The sequence below is a fragment of the Micropterus salmoides genome, unplaced genomic scaffold, assembly GCF_014851395.1.
Source record: "Micropterus salmoides isolate LMB-PRFRI ecotype aquatic unplaced genomic scaffold, ASM1485139v1 Ms_hic_scaffold_15, whole genome shotgun sequence".
NCBI classification, from domain to species: domain Eukaryota; kingdom Metazoa; phylum Chordata; class Actinopteri; order Centrarchiformes; family Centrarchidae; genus Micropterus; species Micropterus salmoides.
Window position 1 is genome coordinate 20,924,508 of NW_024040596.1, and position 20,140 is coordinate 20,944,647.

Below are 20,140 nucleotides of genomic sequence, written 5' to 3' on the forward strand. Positions count from 1 at the left end.
CTACATAGACCTCTACAGTACAAAGAGACACATAATTATAAACACACCCACACACAATCATTTTTCTTGGCCAGCCATAAATCCTTGAACAACAACAAATCATTTTTTTAAATTCTGCATATGTAGCCTTGCACTAGATGGCAGTGTGGTTAGATGGTACAACCTATGAAGCACAGCAGTCCGCTATATCATTTCTGCAGATTTTAACTGAACCTCACATTGTCAGATAATCTGGGAATCTAATATTTACCACAATAATTATCATTGAGTGTGTGCAGAGGAAATCCTTTCTGAAGGTCCTTGAGGGTCTGGCTCTACAACCGATACTGTATTCTTGAGACAGAAACAAATATTAGGTCTGTACTTAAGTTAGATAATGATATTTTGGCCAGTATTAATTAATTAACATTACATACAGAAACCTTTTTGATAATGATTACTTGAATTCAAGCATAAAAGCTGATTTTTAACATCAGGGTCCTCATAAAGAAAAAAATGAAAGATACCATAAGGTATCCTTTAAATTACAATTATTGTTTATTGTATTTGTTAAAGATTAATTTAAGATTAACCACTTTCAAGTTGGGTTTCAAGTCAAGGTGAGAAATATCTTGTTTTTGCTGAAGGTCAGCAAAAACAAGATATTCAACTGGTGTTAAGGTGCTCCTTTGGGGATTGTGACCTAATTATGTATGTGTCAAACATATCCGACATTTCTGTGGACAATTTGTTGTCACTCATCATTCGACCCATGCCAAGTATAATATTGGCTAATATACTGGTCCAGTCAATTCATCAACTAAGCTCTACTGCAAAAATCGATATATATCACAAAAGCACTGCCAATAGCAGATGACTCCAGGTCCATCTACAGTATGTGTGTTGGCTATTCGGAGTGCTGCTGATAGGTCAAGACAATTTCTGTGTACAGTTAAACATGACCTTAAGACCAACAAAAAACCCCACCAAAATTATCACCCAGGTCTTCATTTTGGTTACATTAAGGACAAATAGTCAACCAAGAAGAAAACCATTACTGTGCCCCTAGAGCACATTTGTCCTCTACAGGCTGAACACTCACACAGCTACACCCTCTGCTCTCTGCTCGTAATACTCTGGCAGACTCTGAAAGAGAGAATGAGAAAATGTCAAAGGACAGAGTCAGAGGTCTCAGAGCTAAATGTGCAAAGGATTTAAATGTCGGTTTTTCTGCATGCATTATGGCAACAGACTGCAGATGAAGGCAAGGTAGCAATGCTTTTAGCTTTTCTTGCTCTCTGCCTAGCTTTTTACTTGCACAATTTCCCAAATATGCACATTTCCCAAATGTGTTCCTCATGACTCATCTACCTGCCCTCAGGACCTGTCTGGTTGCCAAACATTTCCACTTTCACACAAACACACACAGAAGTGGAAAATAATTTGGTGTCTATGCAAAAACGTACAGACGTATGACCAATGACCAATTCACACACACAATATCATCATCATCATCCTCACCATCATCATCACCACCACTGCCCTTAGGGGTAAACACCTTTTTCTATTATATAAACATTTTCCCCTTTTCCTGCACCTCCCCTTGGTCCTGCAGATATTGCTCTGTGTGCAGGAATGATTTGTTGAATAGAGATGGACCATCAGTCTCTCCCATCACAAAGCCCACCGACCTGTGACACCACAGTGAAGGCAGAGCAATAACAGGCAGCAGCATTTTTCAAATCACATGCAGCTATTGGCCCACTTTTGTTGTCTTCCTCTGACTGAAAAAGGGTGCTTTCTGGGTACATTTTGACATTTTAAATGTATGCCTATGTCTGACAGTTAACAAAATAAGAGTAAAATTCATGGTAAGAACTATGGCTAACAAGTAGAAAGTAAAAATGTCACCCTCTTCAAAATAAATACGGCATTCCATTAATAGTTTCTTAAAAGTTGCAGTCTAGCATATGCCTTACTCCTTGATTATCACACAAAACAAAGACCTGGCTGTACAGAAAGCAAAATCCATAAACTCTGCACCATGAAGTCATCCATCCATCCATCCATCCATCCAACCATCCACTCGCCCCAATGTCGGCTTATCCCAGCTGACACTGGGGCGAGAGCCGGAGTACACCCTGGACAGGTCGCCAGTCAATCACAGGGCTGACATATAGAGTTAGACAATCATTTACATTCACTGTCACACCTACAGGCAATTTAGATTCACCAACTAATCTCCATTAACTTCCTAACTTTCTATCAAAAACCATACTGTACAGTATATCTATGTTAATAACACGGTGTTTAATGATGATAAAATAATGTGTTTCATCTGTGACCCCCCCCTCCCACTGTCTTGGAGGCTGTCCTGGCTAGCCTCAGCAGGCAGTTGGCTTACATGGGAGGGTTATCAGCTGATCTAGTTCACCTGTGCTACCCAGGCTATAAAAACTGTGCTCATTCTGTCTCTCCCTTCCTACAGCTGATATCCAATCTGCATCACTTCCTTTTGTACCATCAACACCTCCACCGCACACATGCATGCACTGCTTTAATGGATCAACGCAAACATTCATTCTTAAAATTTGTTAAGTTTAACTGTGCTTTATACACAATAGTATAATGAAAATTAAACAGTTTCTGCTGGGAGTATAAATGTTTATAAATTATATTTCATGAAAGTTTAGTGCTTTTCCAAGATTTACATCAGCTATGAACAGAAACACACCTGGGATTCTGATGTGTGTGTGTGTTGTGCGTGCCTGCGTTCAGGGGTGGGGGGGGTCTACTTCCACCCTTCACTTTTGCTTTCCTATGCTGTCTACCTTTCTCCTGTCCCAGGCTTCATTTCATTAAACATTTCTAGCAAACCTAATTTCACGCAATAAATGCATTATCCTAATCAACATTGATGAGTGGAGCATGCACTGCTGCACACATGCATATGTCTGTGTGTGCAGAAATCCCTGCTACTTCTGTGCTCCTGGCTCATCAGTATGGTGGAATAAACCGTTTTTTTTATTTGCTGCAGCCCTGCTTACTCTCACCTGCCTAATTATTAATGACTACTCTTCATGTGTGCATAAACGTGTGTTTGTGTATGCACATGGGAGTGTGTGTGGGTTTGTGTGTGTGTGCTGAAAGCAAAACAACATTGATTCCTGTTCTCAGGCTGTGATTACAATATACGGATTCAGAACAGTTTCACTTGCCAACAGCTCACATCACACAGCATTAAAGCAACCCAATATTACAGCACAGCGAGCTAACACTGATCTGCTTCATCACAACGAGACTACCCACAAGCCACGGTGCTTCTCCTGCCGTTTCAAGCTTCCACTCTCAGATGAAAAACTAAATCATGACAAATGGTCTGTCGAGGTTGACAGATGCGAGTCATTCCCCTGAAAGGCTGGGCTGCAATCAGCATACAAACGATGACAGATGTTTTAAGCTACATGCCTTATCGATGATGTCATTATCAAATCAGAAACATGGGCAGACGCAGTAGTCCTGTTGTTTCACAAACACACACACACACACACACTCACACCTGGCTATGGTGACGGTCAAGGAAGCGTAGCTTAGTATATGCATGGAGTGACAGGTGGAAATGGAATCCAGCCCTGATGACGACATGACAGCCAAATCGTGTTGCCTGGTAACTCCATCCATGCTGATCAGCTTCATCAGTGCTCCAATGAGCAAGTCTAGGCAATAACGGAGTAGATATTTGTGGGAAACATTGACATTCTAACGTTACTTTATGAAGTTGAAAGGTAAAAGCTAACGTACGGTCTTATAGTATCTATAGAAGTTGTATGTTTATACTGCAGTCAGTCACAGTTGCTGTACTTTTACAGAGTTGTTAACAACATTAGGTCTATTCTCAGCTTTGAGTCATACAGTGATACTGTACCTTACCAACAGCCAAACAGTCTGTTTGGCCTCTAGGGTGTGTATTTGTTTAACACATTATGACTCACAGGTATTTCCCTTTCTGGACGCATCTACTGATGCTGCATTAACATACTCATAAGACTGTTATGAGACGGACCTATTATGGGTCAGTCAAATTTACGCTGACTGAACAACATTGTTAATATATGAGGGGAATGGCTTAAGAGTAGAAATTAGCCAGTGCACCCTGGAGTCATTGTTATGGCGAGCTGTGAACTACTGTATATGGAGATCACCAAGAGCACACGTGACGACATCTGCAAACACATACGAAGAAGAAAAGATTAAACATGTTTCAGGGAAGATAATACGGATGTGGCTTTTGTGTGTCAAACACTAAATACTGATTTAAATTCCACACCTATAACATTCAATGAAACAAAACCATTTTTGAGTTGAAAAATAAAATACATTAGGTAATAAAGTTTTCTGTTTTTTTTTTTTCTTTCTTAAAGAGTTTACCGTGGACACAGCTCACATTAGTGACAAATAACAAATACTTCTGACTCAATGAAGTCATTCGTCAAAAAGCAGGCAAAAATGATTCATCACATACAATGTAACTGGTTTCTCATCCCTTACACACCACGTGTCTAATAGAAACGTTGGCCATGTAATTGAGCTTTTGCCAAATGTTTGCAGAAGCCTTCTCTTGTGGTAGGGTGATCACAATCTATAGTCTATTTATAGTCAGTTTCCGTATCCATGATTGAAGCACCTGTAAAATAGGCAATTTTACAGTCACTGCGCCTAATCACTCAGCTGTGGGTGGGAAATAACCTGCCCAGGCTAGCTGAGACCTGCCAGCCCACTGTGATCATTTATGTGAGCGTGCGTGCACAAACCTGTTAATGTCAGCAAGCTTATAGATTAATTAATTAATGTAAAGCTATTGTATGGCTACAAACAGAAAAAGAAACTGACCTGGGGCATTAATTTTAGGTATTTCCCTATAGACATTCATCTACAATTGAACTTCATTTGCATTTGATGACAGAAACTATTCATTTGTTCACCCGTTGAGCAATGACTAGCACCAAGGCCATGTGTGTCTAAAAGTGCCAGCTTTTTCACACAACAGGGTTCTGCTTTTTTAAAGATAATTTCTCACTTATTCAACCCTCTAGAGGAGAGCCCCATAAAGGTGAGAATGAAGAAATTACTTAAAGTCCTACCCACATGTGGGTACATAATACAGCCCTGTCACTCTTCACAGGGTTGCAACTCGACTAAAAGTGCTCAGCTTTTAAATAAAAGGTAACAGCAAACAACAAGTAGAAATGGCAAGCAGTTAACGTATTGTGTATTTGTATTGTGATTAACAAAAGGTCAATTATTTAAATCAAATCCAATTTAACTTTCCAGATTCACTGGATGTCCATGTCTACAAGATGATACATGCACAGTCAACTGTTTTAACATTGTACAAGTGAGAAAGAAAACAGTGACATGCCCACTGAAGCTCTATATCCTAAAACTGATGTGACAAAAAAGGCAGCTGTGTTGTAGTGTTTTACCAAGCTGCCAAGCACAAGCAGGCGATGAAATGCATGAAGTTCAAAGTGATGATCCTGGCTACAGTCGTCTGTGTGAACAATGCCATGGTTAATCAGGATCCGCACTTGGTATGTACTTGGTACATTAACACCACCAAAAATACAGGAAACAGAGTTGGTTACCAATTCACGCCAACCCTCCATCTTAAAATGGTCAGAGATAAAAAAAGGCTACCAATAAACGTTGAGTGCGGTCCATGATGCTCACTGCCACATATTGAAACAATTCAAATGGAACTCTTGAGGTCAAATATTCAACATGGGACATGTTCAAAATTAGTGAATTACTTTGTGGTTAAGAAAAGAGCACGCCAAAAAAATCTATAAAATAAAAACAGTGGGTCATTCAAAAGAACCACTTAAAGGCACCAAATGTCACATCCAGAGTTAAATTTTAACATTTTGATCAACTAGCTAGAGTGGCTATCACAATTTTACTGTTCACTGCAGTCTGGCAAGGCCATGGTTGAATTAACCTGAGAGAAACTTTATGTAAGGGGTAATTGTCGTCTCCTTCAGTGTAAAAAGAAATCTGTTCTAGACTTAACTGAGTGCAAACACACCGCTTGTGGGGCTGTCGTTAGTCTTAATTATTCTTAATCTTTTCTGATTTTCACTCATGTCATGTTTCATTTTTATATCAGCAACCTAGTTTTAATATAGGTGATAGTTAGCAAGGCTTTGGAGGTTGGTGAGTCATATGATCATCTTAACCTTTACTGATTGGTCCATACTATATGACACTGAAACTGAAATTTGGTTGCATCTACATGTCATTACTGCAATGAAAACTTACAAAGTGTGTACAAGTGTGTACAAATACATCTCAAATTTACAAGAGACTATTTAGTGGCTACTTCACTTAATTTGTAATGTTAGTATTGAATATGCAAATAAATGAGCAGAAAATGACTCTCCAATAGATCTGAGCATCAACATGTTAGGTCTCCAGACATAATTTACAGAAACGTCTTACCTGTTTGAGTTTCTTTAAGTCTTCATCCAACTCCAGATTATCCAAGATAACGGCCACAAAAAGACTGAGCAGAATCTAAAATGCAACAAGAGGAAGTGCATAAGAACTTGATATGCTGTGTGTGAACACATTACAATATGTTAATGTCATTATCACCATCATAGTAAGACTTTTTCTGAAGTACAAAAGTCTGCTTAGTAATTGCATTTGTAGCTTGTTCTGTTCTGGAGGACATCCTGTCTGTCTGGGGTGACGTGTGAGTCATCCAGAGACTGTCTGTGCTGTCTGATGGCCCCCCCATATAAGAAGGCCAAACACTGAAATGTCAGCACTTCTTACGCCTGCAAGTCTGATTAACTGTGATTAGATGTACCACTTCAGAGAACACTGAAGGGGCTGGGGCACTAATTGAATGCATTAAGAAAACAATTCATGTATGTTTTTTCCTGACAAATATAATAGCTACAAAGCCCACTTAACTTAATCAAACAACAAAAAGCTCAAATTCAACTTATCTGACTGCATCTACACAGCGCAGTAAGGTCCTCACCAGGGTAGCAAACAGATGGTAGAGGATGAAGTAAATGGCTACCACCGGAGCCCACATATGACCTACAGCCACCAGAGTCTGGTCCATGACATCTACCCAGCCCTCCTGGGTTAGGATCTGAAACATGGACATGAATGCCTACAGGGAGGAAAGCACAAGATAAGTGAAAGTGAGAGAGGCAAAGGGCTAAAGAGGGCAACTGAGTACACAAGTGGAAGCAGTGAAGAGATGGAAGGAAAGACATAGACAGCGAGGATATTACACAGAGAAACAGACAGATCTGACATTTGAAAAATGTTTTTCCACAGGAGAGCAAATATCACACAGCTGATGCACATACCCCCTTCTGACCATCCTTATGTAGCTAGCAATTGTGAGATTTGGAAATATAAGCCAGAGAGAGGAAAGAGGGAGTGAGGAGACAGCCATCTTCTTTTTTTTTTACTCCTGCCCTCTCATCTACTTGAGAGGTCAGACGGAAGTGTAGTGAACAGCCAGCTCCAACACTGTGGCCCCTGGAGTCAAATGGCACGCCTGTGCTTCCTCCTTAGCATCTCACCTTCAGACAGTGGCCCCGTCCGTCCCAGCCCCTCCCACCCGCGCCCATGTCCCAGTCACTGCAGATAAATATAAACCCAGCAACAGGTCTGCCCGTAGGGGAGACAGCCAAACATCATTAAGATGTGTGTGTGTGTCTGTGCGCATACATGTGGGTGTGTGAGGCACAAGCAATACGGAAGCGAAGAGAGAGAAAATGAGAAAGAGAAGGGCAACACAGCATACAAGTGGCATCTGTTTGTGAGCAACCCTTCATGTCCCGCTGTGCCTGGGATCAGTGAAATGTTGATGGGGAGAAAAAAATATGAGGATGGAGAGATGTGGCTAATGAGAGAGAAAGAGGATCATGAACGCTTAGAAATCAAAGGAGGTCCCACATCTGTCGACCCATCATACAAGCCAAGCCATCATCAACATCTGCAGGCTTCCCCATTGCTTGTCTGAGGTGTCCTTATGGAACTGCTCATATGAGTTTCTATATTTTAATGTAGTGTAAGGCTGGGTGATATGGCTAAAAAATTTTATCTCGATAAAGTAATTCATATAATTATATATCAATTAAGGCAGATTTTTTTCTCCTCAGTGAAAGTTGAAGAAACCAGATAGTTAATTGTGGTTTAATAATAATAAAATTTAAAAAGCACACAGATTGCCTCTTGGTGACAGGGTGAGTGCGAGTGGTTCCTTACCCTGGGGAATGTGGTGAAGCGGTCGAGTTCCTCCACAAAGCAGAACATCTGCAGACTGATGGCCGACATGACGATGAGAAGGCTGGCTGTGAACACCACAAGGCTGCCTAGTTTTTTACCTGGACCAAATATTTTATATACAAAGTCCTCCAGGGCTGGGGAAATCTTAATCAAACGCACCACACGCAGCACCTGGGGAGAAGAAAAACATACTGTACATGTCTACTATAAGGTTGCTATTGTGTAACCATTGTTATTTTGGGTCTTTGGAACAGTAGTTTTATACTCAACATCAAAGGAAGAGAGAGGTGGTATTTTAAAGATAGGTTAAAATAAATATAAAAGTAAGAGCATTGACAACATATTGATTTTAAAAAAGAGAGCATTGATCTTGACCTAGTGGTATAGGTGCAGTGAAACAGCGTACTCTGTCAGCAGGCTTAGTCTCTAAATTGCTTGCAGTGACAACAACCCCCAATAGGTAATGCCTCTTGGTCAGGCTTTGATAGGGGATTCAGAGAATGGCTATTGATCGAGCTCTGCACTGTGATGCCTCTGGCCAAAAAAAATATTCTCCCATTCCATGGATATACAGCAAAATAAAGGAAACAAACAGGAGATGTTGGTCAAAAAGGGAACCTACAGTAAACAAATATACAGCAAAAAAACTCACAGAATGATGACAGATCGGATGGGAAGACACTACTTTCTACTCCTGATAGACCATGATGACACCTATCCATTTTACAACAGATTCCAGCTCTGAGGCTAACCATAAGAGGGTACATTCACAAAGGTTGTAAGGCTATAAACAGCAAAACTAGTTATAATACATGAATCATTCTTTACCAAGTGAAATTCCAACAACAGAAAAATATAAATAAATGTGAATGTTTCAAGAGAAAAACACACCTTGACTCCCAAAATGCAGACAAGAGATGAGCAATAAACAATATTAAGAATGGTTTTCCAGCTACATTGCCAATGTGTGATCTGGCTCTTGCAAGACAAAACAATACTTCATATAAAATTGAATTGGATAATGTGTCACATGGTCACTGTCACAGATATCCCATCCAGCATATTAAATCCATATTGGCCAAATACTAATAACTAGAATTGGAATCAGAATCAGAGCATCCCAGAGCATCAGAACTACTGAAGTCATCTCAATTCTGAACACACGGAGAGGAAGGGTTGAGGTGGGCTCCATTGGCTGAGTAAAAATTATTCTACCAAGTGTACTGTGTGTGTGTGTGTGTGTGTGTGTGTGTGTGTGTGTGTGTGTGTGTGTGTGTGTGTGTGTGTGTGTGTGTGTGTGTGCGCGCATGTCAAAGTTGCAGGGCTCTAAAGCATGTGGCATTTGGTCCAGACTGAAGACAATTAGTAAGGTTAACCTTTAGCAGTGAAACACCCCTTGGTTGGATAAAAATCTGAAACAATCATTGATTGTGTAACCTCATTCCTTCTCCTACAGCCAGAATACACTTCTGATTCCAGCACAGAGCCTTAAGGTTAATCGCTTGTGACTAAATGTCACCTGTTTCAACCGGGACATACTTGGAAAAATATCAGCAAGGAAAGTGAATGAGAAATGCTTTCCCAGGAGTGAGGAAGACACTTGACTCCCAGTTGCTCGTAAAAAATGCTCATTAGCCAAAAGAAGACAACTGACATGAATGTGTGCAAATGTATAAACAGGGAATTGCTGCATGTGAAAAATGTGGACATTATACTTTGCAAACTGTGTGTTATCTGTGCATGTTGTTAAGCTATGCTCTGAGCTTGATCTCTGTTTGTAGTTGTTAAGAGATTTTTTATTTGACGTTGACATGTCTTTTGTTCATATGGATGCATTACATGTATAGAGAATCCAATATTATTATGGTACCTATTATTATAAAAATGTGATGAATGGTTTTCATTATAGTCACAATTTGAAAAAGGGTAATTTTGATAACTGCAAGAGTGTTATTAACCAGACTTGAGTAGTAAAAATATCGAGCCGGTAGATATGACATGTTGACCACAACACAGCCCTGAAGCGTAATTTATAGAAAATATTTCTAATTGATTTCACAGTCGCAATATTGGTTTAGAAAAAAAACAGCTCATGGCTGTAATGCTGTTCAGCAACTAATTCTTATATCTTTGGACAGTAAGGCTTTCACAAGCATGTGAATGCACAATCAGTCTGAAATACATACACATTTAAAGACTGCCTACCCATGCAGAAGTTTTCTAACTAAGTTTTCTAATACAAGACATAGGCCTTTTTACTGGAATCGATTACCTAGCTAAAGGAAGTCTCAAGTCATTGCAAGATGATTTTAATCTTGTACTGAAACAACTGCCTGGAAGGAAGGCAAGCACATTTAACAAAAACATTATTGTATGTTTTGTACATTGAAAATGTGCTGAAGTAATATCTAGAATATGTTAAAAATTTACAAAAATGCAATAAAAAACAGTAAGTCAACAATTATTATAAATATTACACAGCTACAGTGTATATGTTTGCTTGAGTATAAGCACTCCACATGTGTAGATGGAAGATGTCAGACAGGATCAGGGCAGCTTGTATGGTCAAGGCTCATTAAAAACCTATCAAGAAGCCCTTTCCCATCAGATCGTCCACAATAGCTTTTCATTGGCTATATTACACAACCTACAGCAAGGTCACAGGGCTACATTTTGGAGAGGGTGCAATACATGAAGGCTTTGTTCATGGATGATGCTACAAGGCATCATTGCCACATGAGGACTGCACACTCAGGCTCAAAGTTATGCTAAATATCATCAAAGAAACCATCAGAATACAACTATTTTCACTGAAAACTTCAAGCAAAATGTCCCTCAAAATGTGTCATGACTGAAAAATGCTACAGTTAAACTCCATTTGAATTTAACCAAATCGCTCTTAGACATGTGTGGAGACTACAGTACCTATGTACAGTACAAGCATTTGAATGAATACAGGAGAGGTTTTTAACACAGAAGAGTGATATGATTGATTTGTATTTATTAATGCATGGTATGCATTGATGTCACTTCCCCTTCTGGAACATGCTGGACTGAGTGGCAAAACATCTGTTACCATGGCTGCGTTTAGCAAACCAGGAGTAAAAGAAGTGCTTATTTGCTCAAATTAAAGGCACTCGGACTCAACAGTGATTTTCCCATTTTAGATGTGTTGTTTGTGTTTTAACTGATTCAAGCTAACACTGCTGCTTGTCTTTCTGCTACTCAGTGAGCGTAACTGCGTTCTGTGACGTCATGCGCATACCCTCTATAGGAAAGAAATGCCCTGTTCTTCTCTGCAATTTTATGTGTGGATAATTTAGTTTCATATTTAGGATATAAATGGATTTATGTACATACATGCATTTGTACAAGTGCATACTGTAAAAATGTGCATATGTGTATCCATACCTGAAAATAGGTGAACTGAGAGTGGTAGAGGTCAGGGTAGATGTGCAGCGTAGTACCCACTACCAAAAGAGATTCAAACTTGTGCAGGGAGGAGCTGATGTAGCCGGTGAAGCCCAAGCACCAGATTTTCAGAAGAGCTTCTAGGTCAAATAACACAGTGAAGGCAACCTGGGATAGAATAGAGAAAATAAAAATCAGTATTGGCATTTACTCCATGCCACCACAAATATCTCTCAATAACTTTTGTCAGGTGTTAACAGTAATTGAGTTGGATTTTGTGTAATGTTTAAGGTTATCTGTGCAGTGATTCTTTTATTTGCTTAATTGCCTATTTTGGATGCATTTTATATGTGATTTTTTTAAAAGAGAGAGAGCGAGGTCAGGCCATGCAGTGACACCTGAAGCGAATGACTTTTGTGCATGTCATGTGAGCTACTGCGATTTAAATTAGGATACCTCTGCGACAAGGAGGTGGTAAAATAGACAGAGAGAGAGAGAGAGAGAGCACATTGCTTATTACGTGATTCAATATTTCCCTCTCTCACACACATGGCAACGCACAAACACACATACAAGGCAGTCCACTACTTGCGCCAGATGTCTGTGAGATATTGCAACAGGGTGTAGGCCTACTCACATTAGGCAATCCCTTAAGTTTCAATCGCCTGAAAAATGGCATCAAAGACTATTGCTCAAGGAGAGACCGCAATTCCGCCCTTTATGGTAATATGAAAGTGTTATTAGTTTGCGCACTGCTTGTCACCGGCACACAGTAGCAAGCATATTATCATTTGTAGCGCTGTACTAATTGGAGGATGCATCAAAAAGCCAATAATACTAAACAAATAAGCTGCAGTCAATACAGAGTAAACAGTAGGCTACAAAACAACTGAGTTCATTTTCATGGGTCGCAGCCTCAACTTGTTCGGTCAAAACTGTGCGCACCATAGTTGCTGATGGTGGAGAAGTGCAGCCATCCTGTCAGTCATGCGATGCGCAGCATAGTTCATTAGGAAAGTGTGCTCATTTAAGTCTGTTTATCTTGTTTAATGTAAATAATAGTACGTACAAATTACAATGAAAATACATTATTTCTGACAATAACAATAATGGTTGTTGATAAATTAGAAACCCCCAGAGATGGATGATTTTACTGCTTCCATGGGAGCTCAGACCCTCCTTATGGGAGCTGAGCTCCCACTGGCTCCCACGTAACTCAAACCTGGTTTGGAGTTCACCAATGTGCATTATGGGACATGTAGGATCTTCTGTTTTTTGGAGCCTGGCCCATAGCAAAGACTCTTGTTGCATTGATTTTGATGTAAATGCAATACTAAATTGTTGGAGGACTTCTTTAAGTAAATTATCTGAATGCTTATACCACCAGTGTCTTCAGCATGGGGAAAAACAGTAAGAAGTAGCGAATAAAATTGGCACCTCACCAATAAAAACAGTATTTTTCCATTTAACTCTAAACCCAGTCCCTCCATTTCCTATTTTCCCTTCACAGCCTTCACACAGATTGGAACAAATCTGCAGATAGATGGCTGTATGATATGACTGGAGGGAGTGAGAGAAGGTAATATTGTGTGTGTGTGTTTTTTCCCTTTTCTTATCTCTTCCATTCAGCTGTGTGTGTTGTGAGAAAGAGAGGTATGAAATGGACGGGGGAGGTGGGCCCACTCCTCACTGTCTTTGTTGGCGCTTATCACCTGCATACTGATGACATCAAACCAACCTGCATGACACATACAGTGTTGTGTGCATGTGTGTATTTAAAACATAAATAAGTGAAATGAAAAGAACAAATATACATATACCTAATTTGATTGATGATTTAATGGAAGTGAAGTGTCTTACGCTCATTATTGAACAATAATAAATGTATACATGTATGGATTATAAACTGGTTGACACATAAAACCTAAAAAACACCTAAAATCCCCAGTTGCATCATACATCATTTGAGTAGACAGGGCAATATCATAAGGCACTCATATTATGCAGGATTAAATCCCTATTAATAACAGACCACATTGCCATGCAGGAAAATACCAATCAGAACCTCTGTGGAGGAAAAACCCACATGTTTGTCATATAATAGGCTTTTCACAAAAGATGCATCAAAAACATGATCTCACGCTGTTGTAAATAATACACATGTTAAAACTGAGTCTTTGCGGTGGACATAAACAAAAAAACATCTCACCTCTGCCAGGTAAAACTCATCATAGTGCCTGCGGTGGTTCTCGCCTTTATAATAGTTGCTAGCAGCAACAATGACGTCCACAGCGACCATGCTCAAGATGAACATGTGGAACACAGAGGACCGCATCAGTTGCTGTGGAAACAGAGCAACGCTCAATTGCAATCAATGTAAATTGCACACAACAGGAAAAGAGAAAAGAAGTGCGTATAAAATCAACAAACCATTTGCATTTGCTTCCCATTGAACTTGTTCAAATTCTGGTTTGGATATGAGCCAGCAATACCATAATAATAAAGCAGAGCATTGTCTGAGATAAATCATTTCAAGTGTGATTGATGGTTATAACTCAGGCAGACAAGACGGGTGGACAGAAAGGCAGGTGTAATGCCCGCTGAGCTAGACTAAATTATTTTAAAAAAGAGGAAGCAGGGTGATGAGATTTCTTAAGTCAGATGTGCTTTTCCTTCAGTGTAAATTTAATCTCAGAATAATTTCAGAGAACAGAGACTGGAAGAAGAATGATAGAATATACATTTGGCAGAACGGGTGTTGTTTTTTTTCTTTTTGGAGTTGCCAATCATAGACTGTACTGTATATAAGGAGGTGGTAACACACAAAGAGGGCCAGCAGCTAAACTGCAGGAAATTCTAAGCAATCAGGAGCCTTTCATTGGTTGCTGGGAGAAACATCCACTCAGACAGCAGAATCAGCATGTATTCAGACAGCCGGAAACAAGCAGGGAAAGAGGCAATAAATGTATGTTATTTCATGTGGGAATAGCAGTGGCATTGAATGCCTACAACAACATCACATAATAGAAACAATAATGATCTAAAAGAATGTGAGGGACACTAGCCCCAAAAACCAGTCAAAACGCACACTCCTCATTTAGAAACAATGTAACTGTTCGCTCCTTTGGAGACAATATGACAGATGTGATCACAGCCTTAAACTGCATGTATGTGGAAGAATGAACAGCTTGTGAGTGGGTAGAATCACCCACCCTAAAAAAAGCTTGCATCTGAGACTGGTAATAGGAAGAATTGAAAAGTGGAACACGAGAGGAAGAATTTAAGACAGATGAAGAGTGTTTGCGGCATAGCGGGAAAGATCAAATTCACCCCAGGAAAATGGGACCGCTGCCATCCAACCTCCTACACACAAATTCACTTACAGTACAAACTCTTTAAAGTCTGGAAAGCCTGATCTGCAATCACATTTGGTGCTTTAAAAACAAATGATGTTGGAATTAGTATCTTATTGAATTTTGAAATTGAGAGTAAATTACATGACACATTTCTGTTTTAAGGAACTTAAGAAAAGGAGCAGAGAGACAACAGATTTAGAGATAATGTCCTCGCCAGAAAAAGGGCAGCATTTAAGCAAATTAAATGACTTATATTTGCATATACCTGACAAGGACCTCTTGTGATAATTAAAGTAAAGACTGTTGTATGTCAGAAGCAAAGATAGAGCTAAAGATAAAGATAGAGCCAAAGATAGAGATGTTATAGCGGAATTTAGTGAAACGTAATCGTGAGTAGTTTGAGGTGAACGCTTGAGTCAACAAAGCATGTGACTTTGGCATGGATGATCACTGTTACCATCCCATCTAGCATAGCTGTCCACATTAGTTTCTTTTAATGCTGACCACAATATTTCCCTAACAATAGGGAACAAAGGTGGGAATTTAGCTGCCTAACTAAACCACATAAGACAAACAACCGTATAAGGGGATCTGGAAGTGTTCATATCAATCCTTTTTTGTAACGGTCATTTGTAATGGTTTTGCAGCCTATTGTCAAACAATACCATCCTGCCTATAGAGGCACCAGGTCATAGGTATCCAAGGCCGGTTAATTCAAGGGCAACTGGACTTAAGTATTGAAGATACTTGAAAATGTTACGCTTCTCATACAAGAGGCTTCTTCAGCCTCTTCAGCAGAGAGCAAATTCTCTTCAAATATCTTCAGTTGCCCTTGATTTAACCTTTCTTGGACCATGGTGTTGTTTTGTGGTATGAGAAACAGTCTAGTCTCTGTTGTTCAGATTGAAGGTCTTGTTGGTTTCAGACCTTGAAAGAGGGCAATTGTGTAAAGCAAGCACTACTAGCCAGTCACAATTTCTCCAGAGGGCTGTTTGTGGGTTAAGGCTTGGTTTTAGGGTTACAGTTAAAATTGGGTTTCCTCTTCTTCTCTCTCCTTTAATTAAGAAAACTCTGGAGGAAAAACTTATTAAATCATCTTAAAATGTTATTTAATATCAGGCTGAAAACGCAGTGTTTCACTGCCCTCTCTGGTTGAAAGTTTCTGTGAAGGAACTTTTTCTTCATTAAGGGTAATATCCCATAGGTTTCCCCAGGTCATGTTAGGGTTATATGCTGAGCTAGTTGTAAGTCAAAGGTGACAGTCTGTGATGGGCCTTTCAGACACAATGCGCCAACGCATCGCTGCACTATGACACCATTTATTTTCATTGGCTTGCACCGCTCCAGGGTGGTCTATTGCTGTATCGACCAATGGGCAGCCCACTGCTTGGCGAGCTTGCATGCATTCCGCAGACAAAGCAAATCGCTTTCTATCCGAAGGGGCCTTGACTCTCAAAAACAGTAGGTCAGACTCTGTCTCTCTTCTCTGTCTGTTGGGTTGACTGTTGATGTGGCTGCCTTGATAAGGATGCACTCTGTAATCCATTTATTACAGACAGACTGACTGGCTCTCTTTAGAATGTTGCATGTAACCTCAAGCCTCAAATGTACTGTAGCTTAGGTAAGCCACCAGAGTCTTGAGTTAAGAATGACTTTGTATGGATACAACATCGACTATTCAGAATCGCAGAGGGATAAATATTGCGGACCAAAAGGCATTCTTCAGATTTGGTTTGGGTATTACAGTGTACGTCTCTGCATTGCTGTTGCCTTTCTCCCTGTGTTGGAAATCCTGAGTACATCAACAGAATTTCCATAACAGTTTTTAGTCTGTTTCAACTCTACACTCATCTACTAGGTGTGGTTGTGTACAATGCTTAAAGTTAAAAAAAATAAGTTGTTCGTGTTCTCTTAGTGCTCTTTTAGAGCCAGGCTTTGTAAGGTTTATGCAATGTTACTTAGAATAGCCGCAAACAGAGAAAAGCAGGCCGGCAAGAACATGAACAGATGAGCCATTATGAATTGCCCTGAGAACCTGATATGGAGAGGGCAGAAAGGTGTACCAGCAGCTTGTGAGAAGAGCCGGTTTGCAAGAAATTGTTATGGTACACCAAAGACTAAAATGTAGAAGTGCTGGTACTGCGTATGTGTGTGTGGTCAGAAATGTGCTCTGTTGGATCAGTAACCATACCCATTGGTGATGTCACACTGTACTGACAAATCCTGTAGTAAACTTTTTTCATTGGTGTATAAGTTAAGTTAAACTATGGTGGTCAGCAAAAACAAGGTTTTGAGCTGGTGTTAGGTTGCTCTTTAAAGAGGTGGTATTATGCTTTTTGGCTTTCTCCCTCTGCTTTATTGAGTTATATCTTTTTTGCGCACAGGTTTGCAAAGTGAAAATGCCCAAAGTCCAGCCCAAAGGGAGTTCCCATCTCCCACAGAAAGCTCTGCTCTGAACCGCTTGAAAACAGCTCGTTTGTAGTCCAGCCCTTCACTTCCTTTACTTGTGACGTCACAATGAAAACGTATCATAAAGCTTGCCAAGCGGCTAGCGGGGTCAGGCACGCCCTCAAACCAAGCTAATCTGAATGGAGGTTTTCCATTGTAGAAATGTTGTACCTGTACCTGCTTCCAGGTACTTTTTTTTTTCGTATCACCTCACCTCCGTCGAGGTTCCAAGCGAGCTGAGGAATACTAAAATGTAACCATGACAGACTACTGATTGGTCAGAGAGAATATTCACTAACTTTCTGTTGCGCACCAGACAGAGGCCAGCAACAGAAAGTTTTACAGTTTTCGTATGGAATTTCATTACTAAATCCATTTCTGAGAAGTTTTGAGGTGAGAAATCAGCTGTGTAGATTTCGAATATTGACAGTTTTATGAGAAGTGATGGCGGAACAAAAATGCTTGCAATATTTTCGGAGTTGAGGAGCTCCGCAAGTGGCTGCAGGGGATGCCTGCGCCAACCCGCAGGAGGAGCGTGTGAGGCCGGCCAGCCGCCCGCTCACAGAGCCCTCTGCTCCCGCCGCCACACAGACCGCTGCAGCAACAACGGCAGAGGAAAACACAGCTGGAAGGTTTTCATACCGCTTAACTGTCTTTACATTCTGAGGAATGTTGAAACTTCACTTAAAAAAGAGAAAGCTGTGTGGATCGTGTGTGTGTCGCATTGAACATTACGTCGCGGCAGTTGTGTGTGGCGTCGCTATTACAACAAGCTACCTACTATCTCTGGTACTATCTGCAATGTAAAATGGAGCAGGGCCGAGTAGAGTCAAGTCTATCGATTTGCGCTATGGTAGCATTTTTCGGCAAGGCCTTGTTTCTTACAACCCGCCCTTCTCTGCTTCTGATTGGCTAGTAGTCCTTACCTGGGAACTGCGCATGTGCAACTCCCAACAAAGATTTTGTACAAGTAAGATGCATCACTCTGTAGCTCAAGAGCGGAGCGTACAACACACAGGGTGAAAAGAGGAGCTGCAGCAATGTGCAGTATGAGAAAAATATTGTGTTTTTTGAAAATTAAACCATGTAAACCTGTTCTGGTACAACCCCTAATTAAGACTGTGAACCTGAAAATTAGCATAATACCACCTCTTTAAGATAATACATTAGATATTGGAAACACAGCTGTGTGTGAGCATCACAGGCTAGCCAAATGTGTAGTGTCTTTTAAATGTACTCCTAAAAACCCAGACAGCCTTTCACTAGTTTGTATGAGATACTCATTTACTATTGTCTTTTCTGCTCTTATTTTGTCTTGTCTTGCTATCTCATTAATTAAACATAACATGTCATTATTTTTTGTTAGAAATATTAATTCTTGCCATTCTTTTAAAGCTTTACTGACAGCCCACATCACTAAAGCTGCTAGTCTTGGGATTGGGTGCTTTTGCAGAACACATGCCCAGTCTACACACACACAGTGGTTTGGCGCTCTGACTGAGATTGGACGTGACAAAGCAGTTTGACATTTCCAGCAACCAGGCCCTCTCGCCCATGGGTGTTTTGGCAGAACGGAGTTGTGTATGTGGGATAGTGTGTGTACGTGTGTGTGAGGGAGGAAGCGAGAGAGATAGAGGTAGACTGACAGAAAACAGAAAGTACATGCTTTTGTTTATGAAACGGTTGATTTTCTGAAGGTCCTGACGCTGCCCTCTATCAGCTTTTGGGAATCACACTGCTAGGAAAAGCTAGGGAGCAGTGTGCATTTGTAACCTCTGCCACAAGAATAACCTTTTAATTTTTCTCTCACATTACCCCTTTTTTTGATGCACTTCACCAGATAACGCTTTCCATATCCATCCCAAGGCATAATGGCCTAGTTTGCCACATGCAGCTGATGGCACTGGCACACTATATATTGGCCTCAAGATGTCAGAATCAATTTAACAGCATCAATTGTGGGACAAGATGGCCCTCCCCTGCTGTTCAGTGTTTCTTAGCTTGTGTGTCTCTGAAATCCTTTCACACTTGTTTTGATGGATGCTATTTATTTGTGTTTCTTCTGGCTGGGTCTTTGAAACACCAGGTGCTCACTGTGCACAGACAAAAGCATACACACACACACACACACACACGCGCTGAAGTCAAGTTTTGCAAGAATTGAAGCCACACATTAAGTGGTTGTGGTTTTCGCATTTAGCCAGGGGACACTGACATCATTCTGTCCAAGAGCACAGCAAAGCTTAATTTATAATATTCATAAAGTTAATAATATAATTTATAATATATCTGAAAGCAAAGCTTTATTTCTAATACATGACAGTACAATCTGCAAAATATATAAGATGCTCTTATTTGTTTGACTGCAATAGAGTGCACATGATAGAAATTATGTATGCAAATAGTGTTGTAGACATTTTGCCATGCAAATTGGTATTTTGGGAAACAGTGTATTCTGGGTGTGCTTTCCTGCAGTAAAAAAAATGAAAAACAGCATTCAAAATAAGAAGAAATAAACACTACGACTATAACACAACCAAGACAGAGAGGCAGACAGACAGACCAATGACTTTTTCCTCATTCTCCGTCTGTTCACTCAGACTGCGAAGGAGAACAAATGCTCTTTCCAC

General features: G+C 40.2%; 1 protein-coding gene across 2 annotated transcripts in view; it reads right to left on the minus strand.

The window, feature by feature from the left end:
- The window catches only part of nalcn (sodium leak channel, non-selective), a 72,336-nt gene that overhangs the window by 19,914 nt on the left and 32,282 nt on the right, over positions 1-20,140 (minus strand). For both annotated transcript variants that reach the window (XM_038720990.1, XM_038720989.1), the window contains 5 exons: positions 13,916-14,047; positions 11,707-11,874; positions 8,275-8,466; positions 7,028-7,165; positions 6,478-6,552 (listed from right to left, as the gene is read on the minus strand). In XM_038720990.1, the coding sequence (XP_038576918.1) occupies positions 6,478-6,552; positions 7,028-7,165; positions 8,275-8,466; positions 11,707-11,874; positions 13,916-14,047 (705 nt within the window). The remainder of the gene's footprint in view (positions 1-6,477; positions 6,553-7,027; positions 7,166-8,274; positions 8,467-11,706; positions 11,875-13,915; positions 14,048-20,140) is intronic.